Raw genomic sequence first — 17,947 nt, forward strand, 5'->3', positions numbered from 1 at the left:
TCCTGCATATAGCCTGAACAACTCTTTTGCTTCAGTAGCGTGGATTGTAAATAAGGATGGATTGTAAATAAGGATTCAGGAAATTTGGGCTGCATCTTTTTCATATATACTTCATAGTCCTGATGCAGCACATGTACAGACTCAACCTCCTGCATGAACTAAGTAGGGCTGGGGTCCATTCCTGTCCAGCAGTAGAAAGTTGCTACGAGAAGTTAGGTTTATCCAAGTGCTGATACTTCATTTTGTCAATTCAGCCTTTTCACATCATGTTGCATGCAAGATATGTCTGTTGTAATTACCAGCATGTATGTAGATATGTATGTAATTACGTATGTAAATATTTTGTGTGTTATGTTTGTGTGTTTTGGCATCAGGAGCATTTCCTTAAAGAGCTAACATAACTGTCCATCTGTAGTGCCCACAATAGACTGCAGGTCTCTTCCTTTGCAGTGGCATGAACATTACAGGAATCAATCTAGTTTGCACAAAAAGCACCCACTTGACTTTTGATTACCTCTGTCTGTAAACATAACATTTTAGCATAACTTTTCTATGCTGAATTTGTAATTTAAAAGCAAAAAGTAGGAGGCAAGAAAGAACAGCAAGTTTATAAGGAAATTTACTGTTCCTGCTAGTTTTCAACTGACAGGAGCTCAGGACACTGAGGCTCACAGCATGGATTGCTGCAGTTTTAACTAAAATCCTAATTTGTAGAAGCTCTACTCTCTATATGAACAGGTTATTTCTGAGTGCTGGATTTGTTGAATAAGGACATTGATAGAAACATTTCACCGAGAGGAAAAAGAAGGTAGAAAATCAGAAATTTGTTGTGTCTATTCCTTGTTTTGAAAGGGAATGCAGTCCTTAAACTCAAGACTGTTACTAAGGACACAGATCTGGCCCATCTATTCTCAAAGCTGGTGGGACCAAGGAAATGAAACTGATTTTCAGCCTGGCCTGGTGGCAGGCTCCTGTATGCTCGTGATGATTGGTGTTAAGGGAACTCAGGAAAATATGAGAATGGTCTATGTAAATTTCTGTGAGTAGTAATACAGGGCTAGCATTATACCTGTTACCATTAAATAAATGAAATTGTTGTAAGGCTGTAAGACATTCTGGTTGATGTTTAGAAATTTCCACAGCAAACCTCTGTGAAGCATTTGTAAAGGACAGCTTTTCCTAAGTTTATTATTTTGGCCAAATATGCATGTATTTCCCAGATAATAAGCAAAAGAAAGCTGTCTTTCATAACTCTTTTATTCCAAATAGTAAGGTCTCCTCCTAGATCTAGCAGTATCAGAACTCTTAACAAGAACAGTTAGTGGTCATTGTGTTGCTAGCTACCAATTTTTTCTTCACTTTCATTCAGGAAAAAAAAAAGGATATTTTCTGCTCACACTCCCTAAAACAATTTCTCATGAGGCCATGAGAAAAGTTGGAATATTTAATTATAAATTTTAAATTATAATTATTTACTTACAACTAATGTGGGCTCATAAAGAAAAGCAACAAGAGTTATCGCTATGAGCTGAGTCAGTAACATACATAATTGAAATATATGAAACAAATGTGACATTCACAGCACATGGCAACATCCTTTTATTGTTACATGCAGTATATATGGGCATTATATTAATTTAAAATGAGCATGCTTGTGCTTCAGTGTTGTCCTTGTTAAGATCCTGTGTGATTTCTCTGTTGTTACATGGCTCTACTGTAGGAGATGTTAAACACGATGATTGTTTTTTCTGTTGCAGGGCTTCAGATCAAGTCCTCGTCATGCCAGAAGACGTGTAGCACCTCGCCTTGAGGAAACACAGCCTTTATTAGAAGCTCACCATCTAAGCGAGCAGGAAACCTCTGTAAGAAAAAGGAAAATCAAGAAAAGCAGCCGAGTGCAACCAGAATTTTATCATTCCGTTCAAGTTACACCAACTCGAAAACCAGTAAGTATTCTACCCATAGGGATAAGTGGCATTGAAAGTATACTGTAGAGGCACGTAAAATGATTCTGATTTTTAGGCCATCTGTATTCTGTTCCTCACTTTTAAAGATCTTTCCAGTTCTCACGTTCAGTGAGAACTCCACATGCAACAGTGTTAGACTTCACCTAACACTCGTTCATAACCTCAAAAAATAGGGTTCTGAAGAGGGTTTTTTTTTTGAATTTTGATTTAATATTCAGCAAATAGTTAATGTTCATGTATTTCATTTGATAGTTTTACCCTGGTATTATTTAACAGATTTTTATAGCATATAATTGAAGCTGAGATTGGATATTATTAAAATTCCTTACTAAATTTATCAGAGAATCTATGTACTGAACCAAATTTATATTAAACCTAATTACTGCATACAATTTTTGAGGTCTCTTCTGCTTTATACAGTATTTATAACACTTCTGCTCAACAAAATTTGCATAAATCTTATTGCTCTTTGCTCTTCAGCTTGATCTATACGTAGCTCTTTTAATTTTGATATCCTACTTTTAGGGTGGAAATATGACAATTCCTAATGTGAATGTGTGTAAAAATAATTATATATTCTGGCAGACATAATGCATTTCTCTTTTTAATAAGAGCTCATCTTTCTGATGCATTCAATGACTAGCCTATCTGCACCTATGTTAAGAGGCTTGAACTACTTCCATTAAGACAGTATTATTACAAAGGTAACCATTAAGCATACCCAATTAAAGATTGTCTCAAGGTTGCTCCAGCCAAACTGAACATTCCAGGATTTCTGTTAATGCATTACCAAGAATTACTAGGAAGCTCTGAAGTTAATTTGAAAAAGAGCATTCTTTGGTGGAAGTGTATTGCCTGAGAGCAAAAAACTTCTGCACAGAAAGGAATGCTGAATTTGCCAGCACCAGCTCAGCCCTGGAAGGGCAGGTGAAGGTAATTCACCTGTGCAATTGAAAGGGTGGGGCCAGGCTCAGACCTCATTTAAGGGATGACTGGCACTAAGGTTTTTTCTCTTACTGGTGATCTCTCCTTTGTGGAGTCTTTCTGTGAGCCTAGATTTTTGGAGATGGGTGAGCATCCTTCTTTTCTTTGTGACATTTTCTCATTGTGTCGGTCCTGCTGTCCTTACAGATAGTGATTCTACCACCTTCCTGGACAGAACATTCTAGTACTTCACTATTCTTTCCAAGAATGTTTTTCCTAATCTCCAACCTGAACCTCCCCTGGTGCAATCTGAGGCTATTACCTCTTGTCTTATTGCTACTCATCTAGGAAAAAAAGGCTAACCCCTTATCTGCCCATAGCCTGAAACATGATAGTCTCCCTTCAGCCTCCTCTTCTCCAGACTAAACCTCGGTTCCCTCAGCTGTTCCCCATAAGACTTGTACTCCAGATCTTTCACAGCTTTGTTGCCCTTCTTTGGCAGGGCCTTAATATCTTCCTTGTAGTAAGGAGTCTAAAACTGAACACAGTATTCAATAAGTAGGCTCGTTTTCTTCTCTGGTAAGCCTATGCTGAAAGTAGGTTCATCTGTAGTTGCTGAGGCTATTACCAACTGCTGCTGATTATCATCATGGAGATTAAAAATAAGCAATAGGTGGTGCTGAATTAAAGAACTAAAACTGTGGGAATGCTGTAAGCAACAAAATAGACTTTGAAGAATGCTTTAGTGAAGCTAATAGAGCTCTATTTTTCCCTTAAGTTAGAAACATGTCAGAGATTTCAGGATCTGCAAAAATAAATAGTGAAAGAACAGGAAAACGGCACAGTTACTGTGTAACTTCAGTTCCACTGCATTTCACAGATCTGAAGGTGTTTGACAAGTTTTACCACTGAAACAATAATAAATCCTAGGCTTAGTGTAAACTTCTCTCAAAGCTGTCACCATTGTGTCAGTATTTTGAAATTGCTTTTGCTGTGTATCCCCTATGCAATTTTATACAGTTCTTTTGATAGTCTTTTGTTCTAAAGCCTTGATGAACTCACAGTATTTAAAAAAAAAAAAAGTATCATTTTTACTACGCTACAATCCTGAAAACATAGCTCACCAATTTTGTTCCTTATGGACATTCTAAGTTATTCTCAATGTATTATTGATGTCATGGTGACAGTGTGCATAAGGTTTGTGCTATGACAAATCATTGCAGTGTTGCAAAGTTCCTCAGAACCACAAAGTCATCCATCCTTCAGTTTGGTGCAGCTTTGCTCTACTTAGTCTTGACATCTCAAATATGATACTTTTGGCCCTTGGCTTCTTACAGTTTTACATGACATAGTGCCAGAAATGCATGTTAATCTGCATAATTCTCCATCATTTTCCATTATTTTTTCCTGTTATTCCTAGCTCTGCTCAGTTGAGGCACTATAAATAAATCATCCATTGCCTTGATGTTTTTACCATGGAACTATTCATAGGCAGTTCTGGCCATATCCTGCTTAGTCATTGCTTGAAAAAATGATGTATGATGTCTACTAATTAGAAGATACAATTTCTGATCATAAAACATTTCTCTACATGATTATTTTCATTGCTTTTTGACTAATTCTGTATTTTGTTGTTGTTCCTGTATTCTGATAAGAGGTATTTCCAAAGCAATTATAAAACAGCCTTGTGGAAAACTTCTTCTTTGCTCCAGAAAATTTTTGCTTAACCAGCCCTAACGTACACTAGCCTGTGTTGCCACTCTATTAAGATATAATAATGCTTATAATAACATAATAAACACTTTTCACATATTTCTTTAAAAGTTTTATTTGAAGTTTAAATGCTAAGCTTTCTGCTACTTTAGATCATCTTGTGTTTAGTTGACGTTATTGCATGTAAATATGTTTTTTTTCATTTTCCTGGACTTCACCAGAATTATCTCCATTTGCTTGGCTTATTTCTCACTTCCTTCATAATAAACTGAGATCTTTTGAATATCATGTCATAACTAAATTAGGGAATAACATTCCTGAATAGTTATCTCTCTGAAAATCTCCATGAACAGATGTTTCTTCTGATTTTAATACCTTCCTATACTTTGGCCTAATACTGATCTTTACAAGAAATAGCTAATATCCTTTAATACTTGACTTTATTCATCCTCCTGCAGTGAAACATCAGCATAATATTGTGCAGTTTAGCTCTTTTACGACAATCCTGTGCCCTGTAGGTCTTCTCATTGGTAGTTGTGTTATTTGAGCTGTTCTGTATAGGTCACAGTTCAAGGCCCACTTCTCACCAAGAAGAGCATGGATACCTATTACCAAAGTGTGCCTTGAATTTTTGAACACAATGGAGAACATCTGAGAAGAAGCAGGACTGTTCTTTAAATTAGCATGACTTCAGGCAAGTCAAAGGAGCCCTATGTATCTCCTTTCAAGAATCAGATGGCTCGTTCTGAATAGTAGGTAAATTTTCTGCAAAAGGGAATTTTTTGCAAAAAGGAACCTTTTATGAGTTTGCTGCTGTCAAGAGGTATTTCTCCAGGGCGAATTTTAAACTGTGCAAATGGAAGAGTTTTATTACAAGTGTTTTGCAAATATTATCTGTGTTTTTCATTGTGGTCTAATATGAAGCAAGATTATATCACTCTGTAAATTATTAAGTTTGTTTGTCTTTGGTGGCCTGGAACCAACTGATAACCTTGAGTTAGTGTAGAGGTGCCTAGTTTCTGTGCAGTGGAGTCAGGCATACAATTCTGATAATTCTAATCTATCCTGTGTGTTTAAACACATAGCTGAAAAGAAATGCTCTCAAAGCAGCATCTTTTGATATCTTCATTGTTAAACCGTTTGAAGGGTTTCTAAATCACCTGACTCATTCAAGCACTCAGCTTATTTAAGATGATGTCTATCAAAATTTACACTTGCATTTGTCACGGCAGGATCACTAGAAGTGGCAGATGAGACTACAGAGGCTGTAAGTAAGCCTTGTTCCTTCACTTTCAGGTGCATGTGTTAAAAGTCTACTGATGTAAGCAGCCTTGTTTGGCTCCACTGAGACTCCCGTAATTGAGGTGAAGCTTACACTGTAAGGAGTCTGATGACGCAGACTGGAAAGCAAAGTTAATCAGTTTATAATGCATTTAAGACTGTGAGCCACACCATCCAGTCTTATTCAGCATCCTGGTTTTTGCTTTTATATATTTAAACCTTTATTTGTGAGGGGGGAAGAATAAGAAACAGTATTACAATTCCATAAGAAAAACATGATGTTTTAAAAATGTTTGATACCAGATCAGTAATAGAAGTCTAGGTATTAGTTGACATCTAGGTATTAGTTGACACTTGTGTTATTTGAGATGAAGTATTTCCTGTGGGAAAATTGTTCTGAAGGCCTTTTTAGGTGTTTTTTAAAAAAGTCTCATTACACAATTTCCATTTGATTTTAGTTTCCTTTAATTCTTAATCTGATGCTATTTACTGTTTTTCCAATATCAAGATATACTTCACTTGATATTTTGAGTGACCCAATTCAGATGACATACCAAAATTACTCATCACACTGCACAAGACTTGGTTAATTTCAACTATTAGCTATTTAATCTACTGGTTACATTTCATAGCTTTCTTTTGGAGACATCTTCTTGGGTTGGGTTGTTTCTCTTGTGAATCACATTTAGAAGCAGATATGGCAAAGCACAACCATATCTTCTTTCATCTTCAGCATTTTTTTTAACATTCTATTAATGCTCTCAGAACACAGCAGCACACATTCACACTCAGGATGAATACAGCCACAGTGAAGAAATGCAAGGAACGCATGAATGCAAAGAACATGTGAATGAACATAAAAAAGGAAACGAGTGTGGTTTTTGCTTCAGTATCTAAAGAATATTGATATTGATTTTAAGAAGAACTGGAGAGGGTTTATTAAGTGATTAATTTATAAAAACTTTAACAAGTTTTAAGCATCTTTACATCTTGAAAAATATCTCTAGGTGCCTATTCTAAGTGTGTAAGTTGCATTTGTCGCCTTCAAAATGAATGAAGAGCTTTCAGTGGACATTAGGTTGACTTAAAGGTCTCTCTCCCTTTCCAAACACACACGTGCCTACCAAGAGATGTTTGCACCTGTTTCTTGGACTTCTGTGTTTCACTGCTTTTCTTACAGCAGATAAATCCACTCACAAACCTTTTTGAAGCAGTTTTGCACAAAGACTCTTTCCCACTGTTCTGTTAGCTTCTGTGACCTCCTTCCTTGTTGCTTGTTCCTGACTTCCTGTTAGCTTCTTTTTGTTCTCCACTCTGCAGCTCATCTATTGCGTGCTAGAAATTGCCCATTTCTTCCATTCCTTTTCCCCAGCTCCTAGGTAGTTTAGGACTTTGGAGAGATTTCTTGAAGGTTTCTTACTTGTAGGTCATAGCGGTGATATCTTTACAAATTTAAAAATATTTTTTGGTTAAAATACAACAATAAAGTGCTATGAACTTGATTTGAGATTTAAAATGATTATTGTTTTTCTAGTGATTTTCTGTACAGTAGCGGAAGGCAGGTTAAAACATCGTTAATCAGCTATGATTTTGTTACAGTGGTGTTGTTTGCACAGCTTAAAATGACCAGTAATTGTCTCTCAGATGCCTAGTAATTATACTCTAAATGCAGATGTTTCCTCTTCCTCAAGAGTCAGTCTTCAGAGTTGTATTGTATAACATCCTACTGTAGCACATAAACAGTACATCTTTATATAGCAAGGGACTCCGTTCTCCATTAGTATTTATATAGAACATTGCACCTGGGTATTATGTTAAAAGAACAGACTGACAAAGGCAGGTATTCAAATGTTAGGAAATGCTGGAATTAATGTTACATGCAGCTTTAGTTTAGCTGGCTATGCATCTACATTGCCATATAGACTGTAAATGTATGCTGGCATACTCTTCACTCCAGGATGTACTTTGTACATCCATTGTAGGATGGAAGTGCTCTTGAGATGACTCTTATGTGTGGGAGTCATACTGCAGAAGTTGTAGAATGTGTAAATGAATAAAACAGGAGATTGCAAGAGAAGAAAGGATCTTTTATTTCTATAAAAAGCAGTGAGTGCTGCCTTGAAGAATGATGGACACAAGGTCACTGTGAACTTGCCGATCAAGTGGCTTAAAACACTTTATCCTCCATTTTCTAAGTGCCTGACTTACAGCATGTAGTTAGGTTTATTAAAGTTCTCAAACTGCCACTTAACCACAGACCTCCACGTGTCCAGGCTTTGAGTATTACTAATGCATGATTCTAACAACTCTTAAAAATGAGATCCTTGTCCCTAGTTTGACCAAAATTGATCTATTGGTTTCAGTTTGTCCCCTATATAATACAAAAGATCAACTTAATTGTGAAGCAGCCAGATACAATGCAGTTAGATAGATTCACTGTAGTGAAGAACACCACAAAACAGTCTACAAAATAATTTTTTCTTCACATCAGTATTTCAGTAGCATAAAAAAAAGTTCTGGGGCTGCCCACTGAACAGAGTATGGCAAAGGCAAATACTGAGCAACTATTCATGGAGTGAATATCACCCATCACTTGCATTAAACAGAGGCTAGAGACTGTGGACATAATAGCATATGACCAGATTGTTATGACTGCATCATAATGTGAAAATAAAAAGGCTGAATTAAGGGGATTGAGGAATTTAGTAACATTTTACTGCTTGGTTTTGCAACCTTAACAACAGTACTTTAGTAGGAACCTGGTGTTAAAAGATTTTACTGTTGAAAATAGTTTACTTAAAAAGAAAGCCCTGTTGTGTGGCTCATCAGCAGGTTTTGTCATTTGAACTATGCCACAGAAATTTCTACTATTAAAACTCAGAGATTGACAGTATTTGTATTCCTCCATGTGAATCAATAATACAAGGGAAGAGTTAATTTTCTAGAGGAACTTTCAGATATTTGCTGCTGGTGGAGTTCCCTACAGTTTCCTACAGGCTGCCCAGGGGATTGTGCTTTTTTGTGCACGTTCTCCCTAAGCTTTACTACTTTTGCCCCATTTCTTCCAGCCTGCTCCTGGCCTTTCTCCATCCCACCACTGGCTCCTTTCTCCTGCCTGTTCAGCCATGCTTCCCACCACTTGCTCCTCTCCTGACCCCAGCCCTTCTCCTCTCGCTCTGTTAGTCCCTGTGTCATTCCTGTGTCTCAGTCCCTGTGAAGCCAGCCCCAGGCTCAGTCACCTTGGCGTTCAGAGGTACTTATCTAACCAGCTCTTCGATTTCTGTGTCTCCCTAAGGCCCCCTTTTTACCTTACTTGGCTCCTGTTTGTCTCTCTTCTTGGAGACTGTCTCCTCAGTTCCTGCCTGCCGTGTTCATCACATAACCTCATGCAGAGCCTTTTGCTGAGGCACTACTAGTTTCACAACAGCTCATCAGATCCTTGATTCTCCCCTGGTCCACTCTTTCCAGCATAGTCACTTGTCCCAGCTGTTGTCCTGCAGCTCTATTTATCCTCTAGTCTTTATGCGGGCTATTGAGCCCTTAAATGCTTTATTTCTTCAGCTCCAGCCCCTAGACTGTATTTCCGACTCAGCTAGTCTCAGTGTTTGTCCCTCAGGCTGTCAGTCTGGCTGTATTTCTTCTGCCCTTTCCTCCAGCATGCTGGTTCCGGTGTTTGTCCTCTCTGCATTTAGATCATATGGCTTTTTCCTCTTCCTAGCTAAGCACAGCTGAGCAAATCACCAGGAGCATACAAAAAACAGTCTCCTGCCCATCAGGTCTGGTGCCTGTCTGCCCTTGCTCTCTATGCTTCCTGCCCACGTTGCAATCAGCTTGCAACTGTGGCAAGTGACTATTAGGCAGAGAGATCAGCTTTATCTACCTATCTCCATGCTGGAAGTATCCTGTTCAGCTCCTCAGCGAGGATGATGGGTGTCCTCAGATGGGAGGTAAGAGCTGCGAGGACGGATTTGTGTGGTCAGTCTGTGGTGGTGGAGCAGTGGTCTGGCAGCTGTAGTTCTGACAGTCTCTGGTTTGTGAGTGCCAACCTACAAAGGTTTTAGCTATAAGTTCAAATGTGGCCTTGTTGGAAAAAATCCAGTAAAATCACACTGGTAGTCACCTAAGCCCTAAGAATAAGTCAAACTATTTAACTTTGCAGAGAAAGGCTACTAGATGACAGGGATGAGCAGATAAGAGATTAAAAGAAGTTGACCAGCTCAGCAAAACCAAAAAGTGCTGAGAGGAAATATCATGCAGGCTGCATCAGGGAAGCAAAAGGAGTATTTAAGCAAATAAATTCTGTTATCTCAAAAACTAAAGACCAAGTGTAAATTTCAGGTGCCAGTAGAGGAAAATTACTTCCAATCGAGAGAACGGTAGGTTCTGCAGCAGCTCTCTAGTCAGAGCAGTGAGATCAAAACCACGCTTTCAAGAGATCTACTTTATACTCTGTGGTGCCAGGGATAGCACATGATATTTATATTTCAAAGACTTATCACTGACAAATGTTGACAAACTTAACAAAGATGACAAAAGTCCTGTATATAGTTTGATTTAAAATAGCTGTTTCAAAGTCGAGAGTCCTCTCAATTTTATTTTTTTTAATTCTTAGCGTTGACAGAAAGCTGGATATTTTCATCCATTTTGCTCTCAGGCTTCTGAGTCAGCCTTTGTCTCAACATTTTCAGGAAAACTCAAGCTTGTACAGGGAATATTTTCAACCAAACATAAGGGAACCAAAAATGGATTTTATAACTGAAAACAATTTGGTAACTTAATTACTAGCAGTATTACTGTGTTATGTAATTGTAAGAACATACATTTTCAAATGGTTAAGTGTCAATTGGTCAAGTTATGAAACTGTTTTAAAACACTGGGTTGAAACAGCTGGAAAAGAACAAATGAATGTTTAATTGTAAAAGGAGGGAAAAGTATCAGTCAAAAAAGCTAACATTTGTTACTAACACTAGGATATCAATACCACAACTTTAGATGTTCATTATATATAAAATTTTCATCTAAATCCTTTATTTTTTTTTTTTTCTGGAGAGCAATCTGTGCTCATTAGAGGTTCTAATGCCATTTTATACTTCAGCTTGCTTTTCTTTTAATCCAGAGTACTCTCACACTGTGATATAGAATTTCTGGTTGAGAAATTTGTTTTTTATTGAAACATATGTAAAAACTATAATGAGAAGTTTAAAAGGCAGAGAAAAGTGTCTGAAGCTAGATGATTTCTGATTTCATATTCTTCCTCTGCTGCATAATTGCCTTGTGCTCTCAATAAGCAGATAAAATCATCTGTGCCCTCCTCAAACCTTAATTCTACCTGTCGCATTATTCTCTTTTGTGTCTGGCAGCTGAGGGGGATCTAAATAAATGCAAGATAACTGTAACTAAAAATTAATTTAAAATATTTTTAGTTAATAGAGGGTTTTTGCAACAGCTGTATAAAGCAGTCATCTGAGGTACATGCATTGCTTCTACAAAAAATAATTCATATGAGACTGGGAATTCTGAGGCCATGAAATGGTGATATTTTAGGTACTTCTCTTTCTAGTACCTATGAAACACTAATTTTTAAAAATCATGGAAATAAGACTTGTTGATTGGTTTAGTATAAAGCTAAACTAAAATACTTACTCTGCATACTGAGGTTTCCCAGATGCTCAGAGCTGAAATTATTATTTTCGCTTCTAAGAAATCTTCAGTAACTTTGTTTGCTTCTACAAATGTAGGTACATTCTTTCAGGGTTAAGTCCTGCAATTCATATTGGAAAACTGAAAAGAGAAATGGATGAGAAATAGAGGAATGGATTAAATATGGAACATATCAGGGCTGTCGTGCTGATCTAATATTATTCATTTTCAAATTATGTTCAAAAACAATCACACCTTAATTAGTACAGTTTTAGTAGGCAGTGTATTGGGAGAACTAGTGGCTTTGGCACAATGTGACTACTTTAGCCTGAATATATTTGGCCCTGCTTATGTCCAGGTCTTACTTACACAAAATGAAGCATGCCTTGCTTTCCAACCTATTCCTTTGAAAAAGAAAGAAAAATAAAACCTACAAGCAGGTGTTCCTCGCACAGAAATATACTTCAAAGTCCAGGGAACTTTTCAATCTTGTTTTTCTCTTATCCCATTGCCATTGGTACAAATGGCTGAGACCTGTGGAAACTGTCATCTGACAGTTAACAGGGAATTATAAATGTGGACCATCTCTCAACTTGTTGCTCCTGAAAGAGATCACCAGTACCTGAAGTAAATGAAACAAAAACTTTCTGTGGCGTAATATTCACTATTTGATTTTCTTTTAAGTTACAGAAGATGGTATCACTTCAGACCAGTAGGTGCCTGACATGCTGCATTGTTTCATGTCTCATCCAGGAATAAACAGTCTCTCTTCTCTTGCCATTAGAAAGACAGATGGACAATGTAAACTGTCCTTACAAAGTAATAATCAGTCTTCATGAGAACTGTTCACTAAGGTGTTTAATGTAGAAACAGACCCTTTTGATGTTTAGGAGATTCATAGAATATTTACCTGCTAGCTTTCTGCTCTATAACATTATACAAAAAGCCAGAAACTCTACTCTTACATTTGCACATCCTGTTAATGAAGGCATTTTCAAGTATGAATGTGCTCTTAAATGACTGGCACAGAACCAGAGGAAGAAATACTCATTTAATAGAGCTGAGTCTCCATTGGTGGATTTTCTTTCCTTCCTTCCTTCCTCCTCCTCCTTCCTTCCTTTCTTTCACTTTTTTTTTTTTTTTTTTTTAAGCTTAGCAGAGTTGCTTTTACATTGCCCTTATTTGCACTTTTATTTATTTCTGTGTCTGTTTTGAATTTTGATGGTTTCTGACAACTCACAGACCCCAGGGACTCACACAGCCTGATTACATACATTGGGTGTTTTGTATTCTGCATTGCATTACCATCTAATCAGGTTAAAGGGGTAAAGATTTACTAATGGGAACATTCAGTTGCCCTAGATTTTGTCTTAAATGTATTAAGTTATTTTACTATAAAATTTGATCCACTTTGATATCATTCAATCTGGGATGAAAATAGCACGTTACACTCAACCGGTACTCTAAATTATTCTTAATTATAAGGGATTTTGTTGAAATGCGTTCAGTAAACCACGATTCATCGTTTTGTATCTGCTCATGTTTATTTATTGTCCACAATGAACACCACAGAAGAAAAGAAAATGTATTCCATAAGCTCTGAAATACTCTAGTATGAATGAAACATGAAGAACTCGTATCTAAACTGAGGGTTTAATGTCAGTCAGAAACATGAGGCAGTGTTCTTTCTCTACTTCCCAAAAGCTTCCAAAAAGCAAAGTGAAAGGACCCACTGCAATGGAATTTCTTCTCAAAGAGAAGATTCTTCTGTATTACAATTCAGTTGCACAGCACAATCCCCAGTGTCATAAAGATGGGGAACTTTACAGTGTGATGATCATTCAGTCTCAGCCTCCCAGCTGTTCCTGCTGCCTGGATTGCACAGCAGGCAGTTCAAATCCTCCTGATGTTTGAGCTAGCAGTGTGCCCAGGTTGCTAAGAAGGCCAATGGCATCCTGGCTTGTATCAGGAATGTGGTGAGCAGGACTAGGGGAGTAATCCTGCCCTTGTACTCGGCATTGGTGAGGCCTCACCTTGAGTACTGTGTTCAGTTTTGGGCACTTCAGTACCGAAAGGACATGGAGGTGCTGGAGCAGGAACAAAGAAGGGCAACAAGGCTTGTGAAGGGCTTGGAGAATATGCCCTACGAGGAGAGACTGAAGGGTCTGAGGAAAAAGAGGCTGAAGAGAGACTCTTCCAACACCTGAAAGATGCTTTCAGCAAGAGTGGGGCTGATCTCACTGGTGACAGGATGAGGGGAAATGGCCTCAAGTTGCACCAGGGTAAGGTTAGGTTGGATATCAGGAAAAACTTCATTACAGAAAGGGTTGTTAAGCACTGGAATAGGGTCCTCAGGGAGGTGGTTGAGTCACCATCCCTGGATGTGTTTAAAAACCGTGTGGATGTGGTGCTCAGGGCCATGATTTAGCAGAGGGTTGTTAGAGTTAGGGTAGTATGGTTAGGTTGTGGTTGGACTCGATGATCTTTAAGGTCTTTTCCAACCTGAGTGATTCTACGATTCTATGATTCCATGATGTTCAAAGCGAATCTCTGCTCATCTTTCCCCTTGAGGAATGACAGTGCAAAACCCGGCAGTGTTCAGGAGGGATCAGATCCTGTTTGGGTGTGCCTGATGTGATGGAGGCGTGGTGCTGCGTGTCAGCTTACACTTTTTTCCACCTATCATCTGTAGGGTCTTTCTTACCACAAACAGTCCTCCTTTCTCTCCTCGAAAGAAAATCATGATTTGGTCCCTTGCCAAACCCCACTTACAAGAAGCGTGCTGTTCCTTCTTTGAAATCCCCCCTCTTACTGGAAGGCAGCTAGCAGTTACAGCGCAGCAGCAAGCCTGACTCAGACAGCTGCAGTGTCACTGACGGCAGGGCACGGCGCGGGTACCGGCAGCGATGCGCGCTGCTCTCCGGGAGCGATGCGGGCTGCGGGCGCTTTGCACCCCCCTGCGGCGCTGCCGGGGAAGCCGTGCGTCAGCACTAACGCTCTAATGCAGGCAGAACTGAGCCCAGGTTTGCTTATGTACGATCAATAGGCTTCGGTGCACAAGCTGCTCTAGGCATACATCTGTGCAAATCCAACAGCTCCCTCCGGCCGTGCCCGGCGACAGAGGCGACGGATGAGTCCTCAGCTAACGAGCAGGAGGGATGCGCGGTGGGGGTGAGGCACAGAGTAAGCAGCGGCAGCATCGGGGCTGGGGCCTTCCTGCTCTGAGGATCAGCCCTGACCCTCGCTGTGTCTCAGGGTAGGCAGGGAAGGAGAGGCCTGATCCAGGTTTGAGTGGATTGTGTACAGTATGTATAATTTTCACTTGCTTACAGCAGTGTAACAATGGAGGTGCCTTCCGTATTTTTTATTTTAACCCAACATTACCAGTTTTTTTCTTTTTGTTTGTTTGGTTTTTTTCACATTCTGTCCTGATCAACCAGGAACATTTTCAGGATATTACAAATGAATTTATTTATTTATTTAAATATTTATTTACCCCCAAATTGGTTACTAGGCTGCTCTAATCATGGAATGCTTACTTGAGACTTTTTATCAAAGCTGTTCATTTACTCAAGCAAAACCAAGCAGTTGTTCAATTTCATCACAAACATTTTTGGAATAGCAAAGCTCAGATTCTTAAAAACACTTTGCTGTTCTGTGTGCACGTTACTCAGAAATAATGCTGAGGAACAAAGCAGGCTGTAACTCACATGGGAGCTGGCACTGGCATGGCTTCTTCGCTGTGAATTTGCTACGTCCTCTTGTTATGAAAAATTCCTTTCCAAGCATCCATCTTTTTACTGACAGTGAGCATAGCGTGCTTCCTGAAGAGTTGATAAACCAAAGTAGGTCTAGATCATGAGCTTTGTTAGTGTGTGTTCATGAAGGAAGACAACTTAAAAGAGCATGGCTAATGGGAATACGCACAGATGCCAAAGGCTGTTCTATTTCTGCCTGTTCCATGTCATTTCTCAAAAGCGTGGGAGCTGGACCTCATCACAGAGCTCACCTCCCAGTGCTGTGGTCAGAGGGACAGCATCCTTGTTCTTAGAATGGATGTCTCCATAGAGGGCACGGCCCGTTCAGTGTTATGTAGGGAATGGTCACCAGGCAGTACTTTTGGTTTCTAAGTGTAAGAGCAGCTATGAAATGAGTTATTTAATCAGTGAGAATGGCTACTAAGGGCTCCTTTGAGGAATGGGAAATTTTCTGGGTAAAAATTATATTGCACTTTGAGAGGTAAATGTAGGGTTCAGATCTCTTGTCAAAGCTTCAGTAACAGCTGCCATTCTACTTTGTATATTCCCATTGCTATATAAATACCAACAAAGTATTGCTTCTGGTCTTCCTGTTACAAAGTAAGAAGGAAAAAGGTGAAGATGCTGAAAGGCAAAATACGTGTCCTTATGGGCCTGTGTGATCCAAAACCACAGAGCATTACTGAGCACCAATGGAAGGCACAGGCACAAAGCAGGATGCTGGGATTGCAGAGAACGCTGTTGTTGCACAGTGTGGAGCTGTGGACAGGCCACAGGAACTCTATTCTCCTGTGCTGCCTCATGCTGTTTATTCTTTGCTATAGAGTGATCAAGAATTTAGTCAGTTGTTTGTATGCATCCATTCCTTCCTTCCCTGCCCTCTGGACTTGGCCATCCAGCGCTAGAGGAGAAAAGAGGCTTGGCATAGCAGTGAACAAGGTCAGCAAAGTGTCCAGGAATAAGAGATCCCCTTATTTACATGGAGGATTCCTTCTTTAAATAAGGGAACCTTACTGAGCAGAACATTTATTGGTAGTTCTGTGTGTAGCACATCGTGCATCACATTGTTTCTCTGAATTATGTGTTTTTTAAAGGGTAAATACCCCTGATATAATAACAGCGGCTCATTTGCTCATCCCATGAGAGCCAATAAGAGAACTGTTCAGATAGCAGCAAAGAATTTTATCAGAACTCATTCACAGCATAAATTTCTTCTGTAAGCAGAGCTGCATGGATTTCAAGGCACATCCTAGATAAGGGGGCTCCCAGGCAGGCCTAAAACATAGGCACTTTTGTTATCCAACAGCCTGGAGCCTGCATGGGCTGGATGAGGGCTGCCAAGTGCCCAAAAGTGTATGCCTCTCCCAGCCGAGGCTGACATAGCCCTAAAAACCAGATACAGTACCTGGGCCCACATCTGGCTGTGTTTTCAAAAGGAGAACATGGTAGCACCCATCTCTAATCCCAAATCGAAGATGTCGCTGCTGCCCATCCCCTGCAGGCATCACATCTCGGCAGAGAGAAAGCACAGAGGAAAGGCCCCAGCAGCCCTCCCTCCTGCCCTGGTGACCTGTGTGGGTGCGCTGCATCCTCATCCTCAGCTCTGCGGTGCAAATCATCATTCCGACATCTCCGCTTCCTTCTACACCCTTCGGAAAGGACAGCGAGGACGGCAGCAACCTCTTCCCGCACTGCATCCGCGCTCATTTACATCTCCAAACGTACTCCAGGGGAAAACTGCCGCCTTCAGCGCGGTGCGGGCGGTGCTCGCCGCGGCCACCCCGTAGGACCCCCCGGCCGGGGTCGGGGCCGTGCGGTGCGGGCGGCCCTGCGGGGGCGGGCGGGCGTTTTCCTGCCGCGTTCTCGGACCGGCGCCGGCAGCTCTGCCCCTCGCCCGGGCGGGGGAGCCAAACGCCGGCGGTTGGCAGCGGGAGGGTTTGTTGTCACCGCCGGCTTCATTGTGGGAGCAGCGGGCGGAGGGCTCGGAGCCGCGGGCATCCATCCCTCTGAGCGAGGCCCCCAAAGGCCGCCTCCGGGTTCGGAGGATCGCCCGACGGTGCCTTCGCGGAGATGGTGAGCGGCGTTCCTTTCCCCCGGCCCCGGTTTTTGCGCCCTCCCAACCCCACGCCTCAGGGACGCTTCCCCACGCCACGCGTCCGGGTCGGGGACCCCCGCGCGTCCTCCCGCGCACCCACGGCCCCGTGTGTCTGTGTCTCCCCGTGCAGAGCTCCGGCACCGCGTCCTACCGCTGCTCCATGTCATCCTCCGCCGATCTCTCCGAGGAGGAAGACCTCAGCCAGAAGTCGGGCACGGGGTCGCCGGCGCCGGGGGACACGCTGCCCTGGAACCTGCCCAAGCACGAACGCTCCAAGCGGAAGATCCACGGCGGTTCCGTGCTGGACCCGGCCGAGCGGGCCGTGCTGCGCATCGCCGGTAAGGGGCGGCCGGGATCAACGCGCGATGCCCTCCCGAGCGCGGTGACTAAGCGCTGCGGCCGGGCTGAGCGGGAGGGCCGGGCTGCGGGCAGGTGCGCGCATTAAACTTTGATGCGAAGCCGCAGGGGCCGGGGGAGGGTCGCGGCGTTACCGCGGCTCCCGGCGAACGGGGCGGCCGCAGCCCCCGGGCAGTGAGAAGGCGGGCGGGGGTTCGGGAGCAGCGTGTACG

General features: G+C 41.2%; 2 protein-coding genes across 23 annotated transcripts in view; one reads left to right on the forward strand and one right to left on the reverse strand.

The window, feature by feature from the left end:
• DST (dystonin) overlaps window positions 1-17,947 on the forward strand; it is a 297,941-nt gene that overhangs the window by 15,576 nt on the left and 264,418 nt on the right. For all 17 annotated transcript variants that reach the window (XM_090136236.1, XM_090136226.1, XM_090136238.1 and 14 more), the window contains exons 3-4: window positions 1,758-1,946; window positions 17,509-17,716. In XM_090136236.1, coding sequence (XP_089992362.1) covers window positions 1,758-1,946; window positions 17,509-17,716 — 397 coding nt within the window. The remainder of the gene's footprint in view (window positions 1-1,757; window positions 1,947-17,508; window positions 17,717-17,947) is intronic.
• Window positions 1,448-17,545, reverse strand: LOC149919168 (uncharacterized). Of its 6 annotated transcripts, XM_090136263.1 has the most exons (5): window positions 15,236-17,545; window positions 11,529-11,666; window positions 9,766-9,931; window positions 7,087-7,327; window positions 1,448-1,860 (listed from the first exon to the last, which is right to left on the reverse strand). In XM_090136263.1, the coding sequence occupies exon 1, from the start codon at window positions 17,543-17,545 to the stop codon at window positions 17,030-17,032; it is 516 nt and encodes a 171-aa protein (XP_089992389.1). In that variant the 3' UTR covers window positions 1,448-1,860; window positions 7,087-7,327; window positions 9,766-9,931; window positions 11,529-11,666; window positions 15,236-17,029. The 6 variants fall into 6 exon arrangements, with proteins under 6 accessions (XP_089992389.1, XP_089992391.1, XP_089992390.1 ...); XM_090136265.1 differs by lacking the exon at window positions 9,766-9,931; XM_090136264.1 differs by lacking the exon at window positions 7,087-7,327 and having other exon boundaries at window positions 1,449-1,860.

Source organism: Phasianus colchicus, chromosome 2, assembly GCF_987193195.1.
Source record: "Phasianus colchicus chromosome 2, bPhaCol1.hap1.1, whole genome shotgun sequence".
Classification (NCBI taxonomy): Eukaryota; Metazoa; Chordata; class Aves; order Galliformes; family Phasianidae; genus Phasianus; species Phasianus colchicus.